Here is a 9,363-nt window from a genome sequence, read left to right as displayed (position 1 = left end):
AACAAATCTGTGACACCGCTTCTTATTCCATATGCAGATTACAAAGGTTGCTTTAGAACGTATCTCCGTGATCTGATGCAGAATAAGTGGGACACTCAAGTAGGTATCAATAAATTACAATCTATAAAACCCTATATTGGTTGCAGCTACTTGGGTTGTCAGTCCAGATTTGAGGAGGTCATCATGCGACGATGTCGCATTGGCCACGCAAGATATAGACATGAATACATTTGTATTTGCTCAAAGGTGAGGATCATCCGTTTTGTATCCCTTGTGATGAAAGAATCGCGGTCAAGCGTGTCTTGAGCCGAAGCAATGCCAAATCATTCTAGAGTTGAACCCCTTAATACACATTTACGATCTCTAGGATCTGGGTGACAGGTCAGCCATATTTTACAATTTCTGTTTTCACTGTTTTCACGGTTTGTGTCAGGTGTCAGGTCAGACATTTCGTGTAATGACTAAATGAATCAGTCACTCCGTGAAGTGCTTGTGAGCGCTAAGCAGTGACTGAACATCCCAGTCCAGTCATTACACGAAATGACTAACATGTATACCTTCCTGTTACACATAATGACTGAAGATTGCAAATCAATAAATGACCATGTTTTCATCGTCTGATGGCACATCCGTTCAAGTGATTTTACACAAATGACGTCTTCTTCGTCCCTTAGCACACGACAAGTGCTGATAGGATCAGATATGTCTGTAAAACCAGTATTGTTTGTGGTTGTTGTCACAAATCATTCTGTTACAATCAATACATGATATTATCACGTCAGAATATATACCTGTGCAAAGTAACTGGATCCTGGTGAGACTTGATGACAGACGTTTCACAATAATGGAACTCCTGATCCAGTGTTCGTTAATCAGGTTATAGCTGAGTCCTACTAAATCTCCTCGGGTTCTTTTGGTTTGAACATACTTTCTATTGTAGTGAATTGCATCGACATCTCCCTTGTCACCCGGATTTAATAGGCTTTTCAGGGAGAAAACGTTTGGTAACATGTACCTTTGGCTCTAGGATGCTCGCCAAAATTACACATTTAAATTGAACTCATTCTGTAGGTACAGAAAATAGTCCCAAAATAGTCCTAATGGACACGAAGTTTTTAACGAATGCTGAAGTAAAAGTGGGCTGGCTTGTATTACCAGTTTATGTACTTGATGTACTCAGTGAACTTGATGCCTCTTACAAGTTCTGCAAGCAGATGACTCTCCAACAATACGCTGTATTGTCCACTAAGGCAGAGAAGCTCATCATAGCTCATCAGATGCATGACGGGTCTCCTTTGTTTACTGAACCTCTAAGACCAGAATGGCATCTGTCAACCATTTGAGGACATTATTGAATCCTTTCATATTTTAGTCTGATTCGTAAGATTTCGAATACACATGCTATTTGTCGCGCGAAAAAGGAACAATAACTTTCGCACAGAGAGCACTTTCCAAAGTTACTGTTTTGCTCCACGCGAACAGAGGTACTGATGTCCACTAAATGCATACATACAGAAAGAATCATGCTTTGCTATCCCCCGTCACGAACAAGGAACGGGGCTCATTCCTCTGTCGGCGCAACATTCAAATAGGAAAAATGTCTCTTTGTGTCTTAAGTAATTTAGATTTTTTTACCGTGTTGAAGACGACGCTCCGTGCTTTTCAGTTTTGTGCAAGTCCGAGACAGTTAACATGGTCAATCCTTAAGTGTATTCTATCGGTATTCGATGATACTAAATACCATGAATCCATTAGTCATATTTGTTTGCTTACGGAAGTTACATTACCATGTCGATTTCTTTCTCCTGAAAGCGGTTCCACCTGTATTTAACTGCAAAACCATCATTTTTCTTCGAAATGTTGTTTACCGAATGGTAAAACTCCAAGGTGAAAAACTGCTCGACACCCAGAAGCTAAACGTGCACTTGACGTCTTCGACTAGATATAAATACCACATAATACTATGGCGTATCCGAGATAGAAACTTGGACGACTTCTGCGGACACTTGGTTCACCTATCAGACAAGCATTAAGCAGTGTATAGCCGGTTCCGCTGGACCAGGTTTGACTTTATCACCTATCCGTCACCACTCTGCTATAGTAAATACTTAAACTATATCATGGTCCTCACGACATACGTTCCCGGGGCCCTTCGATTGTACAAACCATTTCCTGGCGGGTAAACTAGTCTGTAACTAAGCTCCACCATCAGGTTGAACGAAGCGCTAGACAGTAGCGTTCAGAAACATTACAGGTTTTTCCTTTGGACTGATATACTTCAATACATCCGGCTGCGTACAGACTTAATACTACAAACCTGGCTGCAGTATTCTATGCGCGCTATTGATTGTTTTCATCCTGTTTACCCTCAGGCTACATAGTCAGTGCATAGTACACCAGCCTGGACAAACAGAAGATGCTATGGTTCGCATAAGTTGGTCGCGGAGGACAATATCATAGATGCATGGGTCAGCCCCAGATCACTGCTTGTTCTCCTGATCTCCAAAGAACACCTCGATGTCTCGGGAAATAACTCAAACGTTTCAACACAGATTTCAAAGTGACTTACTAACTCATTTCAGTTTTATACGTCAGTATTTCATGTCCATGTTTGATATTTTTCAAAATGATGAAAAATACAACCAGTGTTTAACACCATGAGCATCCATCACATGTACAATCAGGTGAGCGATGGGAACATGAATTTAGAGACGGATTCGGGATTTGCGATTGGGGATTCGAATCCCGAATCTGAAAAAGATTTCAGATTCGGGATTCGAATCCCCAATTCCGAATCCGTTTCTAACTTCATGTGCTGTGAGTGATTCTGTACCCACACGTCCTGTTAATCGTCCATAGTTTTAGACAATATCTAACCCAGATCTTTACTGTTTAGTGTTATTATTTAGTGTTTTGTTTCTTATTACCTTAGCTTCTCTTCGGCAGCATAAACAAAAGCAATAGTTGTTTTTTTTTTCTCCATGTTTCATGTCTTTGGGGCGACTCCATAAATACAGCTGGTCTTGCTTACCAAAACTAAAATCTAAATTGGATAAAAGAAAATATTCTCATTCACTTACACATTACAGCAATACGTATTTGATAGTCATGTGGACAAATAGCGATCAAAAAATAATACACGAAAATGGAAAGAAAATTGTTGATTTCAACTTCTGTACCCATTTGGACACCATACTGCATAGATAGCCCACTCAGATACAACATGCACCACATTGTCTTGTACCCATTATTTGTGACGATCTTTACGTCACATTTGGTGAATGGTCAGAGGCTGTCTGAATGACAAGACATGCTTACTGCGTTCACGAACACCTGGTGCCAGTGATTTTCAGCGGTCCGATCACAAGAGCGTTTTATAGCTCTATTGCTTTTAACGCCAAATGATTCTTGCTTCATCGACTGATTGAAACCTCATTTTGATATCTCTCATGTCTTCATACCATCAATGAAACCTTGCCCCATTCATACAACGACTGTGGTTTCAGCATTCTGCGTTCATCAAAGCATGTAAAAATGAAAATGGAACGGTATGGCATGTTGTGACATTTTCTGATTTTAGGATACATGGATCATCTGTGTAGTCGGCGAGGTAGAGGAAGCTGTCATCAGAAGTCATGTTGATTGTGCCAAGGACATTAATGCACAATCCCAAGTACGCGTCTTCAAACTTCAAGAACAGAACATGGGGAGATATATAAACCACTTGCCTGGCTACTGCCATGCTTGTCACATAGCCACTCCCCGAACAGTACTGGGGGTAATAACTATGAGGATACTCTTCCGGAGACACATAAAACTTAGAAAATGTATCTCTTATGACCGTCTGAGAAAAACCACATAAGCCGAGAACTCCTGACTGTAGAAACTCCCTGTGATAATTGGTTAGTTTTAATAAATGGGGCACATTGATCCACATATCGTCATCTGTTTTGAAGACAAACTTTGCATTTTGACAATATAACGTTGCCCACTGGAAACCCATGATTGTCTTGTAGGTAAGGTTGTGATAAGAGTCTCTGAAGTCCTCCATCAGCATGACCCCATGATGTATTTCCTCGATCAACACTCTTGCCATTAAGTCCAGCTGAGGAACTTTGCCAAGGAGGAACACATAGCGTACTCGTCCGGTATTGTTCCTGGATATTGAAGCCCATGTCGACCGAATGACATTCCTCCTGTATCTGTTGCCATGGGCTGTCAGGATGAGCATGAGAAGGTCAACAGACCCAGGACTGGTCTCCCTGCATATTTTCGTGTTCTGTATGATATAGTTGAAGTCATGCCTGAAGCAATTGTAACATGTGTCCGGTCGAACACGCTGTGGTGCCTCGGACAAAGGCAGTAGTTTCATCGATTCTTCCAAAATGTCATGGATTATATTTTCAATAGTGTCATTACGATTTGTTTGCAGAACAGAAGATTCGGGGATCGTGCCACTTTCAAAAATAGATTCAATGATGGTTGTTGTGGGTATGTTTGACATGAGATTAACCACAAGACTATTTTCCTGAACAACAAGAAGTAAGTTCAAGAATCCTACAAACATCAAGAACAACACCCCGTGTTTCAGTTTCGCCTTAATCAGCATCTTGTGTGAATCTTCTGCTTCCCACAAACCTTATTTCACTGAAACTCAGTATATTAGAAGCCGTTAATCTTCTCGGTGTATACTTTTGTGAAGCTATTCTGTTTTAAACCATCGGCCCCTGCACATCACTGCACATTAACATAATGATATAATGAAAGTGACAATGATTGTACAATGCGGAGAGACAAGGGGTATATAACATATTTTGCTATGTCCTAAACTCCCAATTTTATTATTCATAATAAAACATTTTGTGACATAAAACGATTTTAACTGGAGATAATATTTTAACGTATCAGATGGACTTATGATATTAAAAAGTATATACTTTTCTGTGTCAGTGGCAATCAATGTGCAAACATGTTCTAATGCAGTGTACGTGTAGATTCAGTAAAGGTCAGGTCAGCAGTGTTCTACCTTTAGATTTAGACAAAAGACCTGGAAAGTGCTATAGGGTGCTGCTCCTGGGGACTGTTGTGAATATTTCAAAACTTTTTCTTGTGTATCTAAGGAGCCGGTGTCCCTTGCCACACGCTTCATCCCAAGGCCCAAGAAGGTCAGCTTTGTGTGATCACCATTATACCATGCCTAGGCCTATTTAGCAAGTTTTATGTTGCTATTATTTTAAACAACGAGTGTGGTTTCTTTTGTACTTTAGTTGTTACGTCACGAAATGATTTACGTGAAACGATGATAGGTATAAATGAAAGCAAACTGAGGTAAATGTGGAAACATCAAAGGGTATATGTGGGAACAATGAGAGGAACATGGGGAAAACACTCAAGAGTCTATATAGAGCGATGAACGATGTGTGTATGTGTGTGTGTGTGTGTGTGTGTGTCTGTCTGTCTGTCTGTGCGTGCGTGCGTGTGTGTGTAAGTGTGTGTGTGGAAAAAGATATGGGAAAATACCTTTCATCATTCCTTACACACATTGACTGTTTCCACATATTCATTACATTAGAATATATGAATCATTATTTTAAAATCATGTCATGCAATTTCCCACCCCTTTCATGGTTAAGTTACTGCACGTATATTGGAATAGTATTTACATGATTAAGCCACGTTTCCATTGGTTTACCGCACAGTTACCCTTTCAGTGTGATTAAAAAATGACGGTACTTACATGATTGTTTGTTTTGCACGTCATCAATAACCTCAGATCCAGATTGAATATTCAACAACACACGACAGTCTTTGTTGGAGGAGTCATGTACCAAGGCAGCCAAACAGCCATGTCGAAGGCATTCAGACTTGATTCTGAACATACTAAATAACCCCACTGTTTACGATCATTGAGGCCACGCCATAGTGACTACATGTTTCGGGTCCCTTGACTTCGGCGGAAAATGAAGAGCACCGCTGTTTTAGAATACTGACGGGAATGGCATTAGTTCATTGTCATAGCTCAACGACATATCAGTTATAAATGTAAATATGTAATCTTCCCATGTTCATCAAATTATTTATTGTGGCCATTCCTTTCTTTTGTCTTTATTGCTGCGAGGAGTATTATGAGACCTAGTAATAATGTTAGCATATACGTGCAGAAAGCGAAGAAATGACATACGTGCGTTTCTATTTGTTTATGCTATTACATGCATTAGCATACATACATGTATACCCACCCACCCACACGCACGCACGTACGCACGCACGCACGCACGCACGCACACATACATACATAGATACATACATACATACATAATTATTATGCATGCAGAGACACAGACATACGTTACACACACACACACACACACACACACACACACACACACACACACACACACAAAATTTAGTTGTTGTTGTCTTGCCCTAACATTCAACTCTTAACGCTTTAACGACAAACACAGACTGTGGAAATCCAGTCAAAGGGCTTCCTAACTAAGGCGCTGATCCTGGCCATTCAGTCGTTGTTCTGAATGACTTACTCACATGACTCGTTGCTTTAAGTATACTGTTATTGCTATGGGCAGGTCTTATTCATATTAGCCCTCACAGTCACAATATATCTTTTGATTCCCTTACAAATACCGACATCGTACTGTATCATACAATGCGTATTTCAACCGTGGCGATGGAGTCGCCTAATGGTTAAGTGTGTTTTCGTCACGTCGAAGATCCGGGTTCGATTCCCCATATGGGTACAATGTGTGGAGGATATTTATGGTGTGTCCCGCCGTGAATACTTCATCGTTTCAGACGGAACACGTTTTAAACGTGCACTTTGCCACAAAACAAAGGAAATGTTTTATCCTTTGAAGCATTGCCATCTCAAATAAAACGTTTGAAAAATAATACTTGAAACGTATATAAATATATACTTTCATGGACGCTGATATATCTGTGAACGTGTCGAGTTGGTGTTTGTCATTTCTAGGAATACAAACATGTGTACAAGTATGACTTCCATAAATAAGCGTGTTGGTTTGCATTGTACGTGTGAATGGGTGTATTAATTTTATATTTGCTCACATTCATCATGAATGTCATCGTAATTTGATACATTTTATTGTAACATGTCATGCTCTGTTCCTTGTAAAAAGAATTCCCTTTTCAGTTTTCTATGTGCTGCCTTACCTTCTCATATGGGACGGTGGGGTAGCCTAGTGGTTAAGGCATTCGCTCGTCAGGTCGAAAACCCGGGTTCGATTCCCCAAATGGGCACAATGTGTGAAGCCCATTTCTGGTGTTCCCGTCGTGATATTGCCGGGATGTTGTTAAAAGCAGTGTAAAAAATATCCAACTTACTCGCTATCTACCTCACACGCATGGCTAGAGTAATAGTCATTGTGAAAAGCGCGAGCTGCGACACCAAGCGGAGATCGAATCCGGTATGACCTTTGTCTCTCGTAGCTGCTGAACAGTAGAAGGACCGAATCATAAGACAAAGAGATCATCATCAGACACATTAACAGTATCATCAGATACGTTGAATAGAGTTACTTTTAATTGTCAAGAGTTACATTAATCACCGTTTATTTCAAGGAGATCAGAGCATGACCACAATAACACTCATTGATACATGTAAACATGATCTAACAAACAAATGAATAATGCCAAATTACATGAAGTACGTTAACATACAGTAAGATACGTTAAACACAACTTGCAACCAAAAATCAAAACGTTTTAAAACACAATTATCACTTATTCATGACATATAATATACACTGCTGCTTGTAAAAAAACAAATAAACAAAATTATAAGCGTACAATCGCGATTTAAAAGTGCAATATTTTGCACTTGGGCTTACTCCCCTCGAAAAGAAGCACTCGGGAGACCGAATCCAGACATAGCGGGTGGGTGTGCACTCAAGTGTAACGACGGCTTCCGATTGGCTGGCTCATTTGCTGTACAGAAAGATGATCTGTTAAATTGGCATTTTAGAGGTATGGCGAGTCACATGAAAGTAAGATTCTTTATGGATAACAACTTCTTTTGTTGTACTTGATGCGTCGTTTCAGTATGGATTCATATGCCTTTGTCAAACAAAATCATATACGCTAGAAGAAGTTGTTATCTATAAAGAATATATATAGTGATGTTGGGTTTTGTAAATACATGTTCTCTGAATTTGCGTTCGATCCAGTCAAAATTCATCTCCGTAGAGATGGTGAACTACTGCTCGGCTGGAAACTGTCGTTCGTCTATGTACAAAGCAGGATTTGAAATTGACGAGAGTTTGCACCAGTTTCCGTCAGATCCAGTCATCCTAGAAAAATGGATGTAATTTGTTTGCAACCCACAGACATTAAAATATGTTATGTGTACAAGCATCACACCTGTCTAATTACATAATGTGGTAGAGACAGGACTCGGGGGCACGAGTCATAAATCAATTTGTTTTGTTTATGGCGCATAGTCTGATAGGTGTTAAGTTCAAATTGCATGTGGTCAATGATTGAAGCTGTCTATTGCATACTGTCCTTAGCAGACAGGCAGGCAGACATATAGGTGTCAATAAAACAGGCATTGAGCTTTCTCTGTGACAGAGGCTGCTTATCACAATCAACAAGTATTTTTATGCAACGAGTAGATTAGTTACTTGTTTGTGTACACAACTAAGATTTCACTACTGCTTACGACCTCATACTCCGTGCAGGTTTCAAGCTCAGCGAACGTATTCAGTGCGTATGCTTTATGGGTGCAGAGCGGCAGAGCTGTTGAAACCACTTTTTCCCCCAGCGCTGGAGAAAATTTAATGAAACGTCTGAACTCCGATTTCTCAGGGTTGTTTTTCATCGCGTTTTTTTCCCAACTTTATAGGTTGAATTGGCATTTGTGATGTTTTGTTTAGGTAGGTGCATACCAAAAGGTATCGGAATCTGCACAGTTCTGCTTGTGACCTTTAAACATTTTCGTTAGCGTTTGTCACAGAGAGGGTTCAGTCTAAGGCTTTCTAGGGCATATCCAATGAAAATACGATCAAAAATATACACAAACATAATTAACTAACTGGTCCAATAATAACAGCCTATATTTACGACAATACTCACGAGAGAACAAGCCATTGCCCTCCCTAGTTTACACAAACAATGGCGCCAAGTCCCAACCATGTGCTCCAACCGGAAATACACGTAATTACAGGAATGCACAAATAATTCTGAGTGGAAAGTAAAAATTATCATGTATATGCCGATGTAATACGAATGAAAACAAAGTCACCCATATCTGTACTTAACGCATCCGCTGACCACAAATACCCTCGGAGTATGTATACTTATAACTAAATATACTCTCACTAGACC

The 9,363-nt window shown here is 39.9% G+C and overlaps 1 protein-coding gene across 1 annotated transcript; it reads right to left on the bottom strand.

Moving 5' to 3' along the window:
- Positions 1-3,502: 3,502 nt before the first annotated feature.
- On the bottom strand, positions 3,503-4,609 carry LOC137272776 (beta-1,3-galactosyltransferase 5-like). The gene has a single exon (XM_067805167.1). The coding sequence runs from the start codon at positions 4,607-4,609 to the stop codon at positions 3,503-3,505; it is 1,107 nt and encodes a 368-aa protein (XP_067661268.1).
- Positions 4,610-9,363: the final 4,754 nt, after the last annotated feature.

This window comes from Haliotis asinina, chromosome 2 (genome assembly GCF_037392515.1).
Source record: "Haliotis asinina isolate JCU_RB_2024 chromosome 2, JCU_Hal_asi_v2, whole genome shotgun sequence".
Lineage (NCBI taxonomy): Eukaryota > Metazoa > Mollusca > Gastropoda > Lepetellida > Haliotidae > Haliotis > Haliotis asinina.
The sequence above is the reverse complement of the archived record's forward strand: the minus strand, read 5'-3'. Positions and strand labels throughout refer to the sequence as shown.

What these genes read in the sequence shown, in the direction of transcription:
- LOC137272776 (XM_067805167.1), bottom strand. Translation starts at nt 4,609, where the DNA reads ATGCTGATTAAGGCGAAACTGAAACACGGGGTGTTGTTCTTGATGTTT.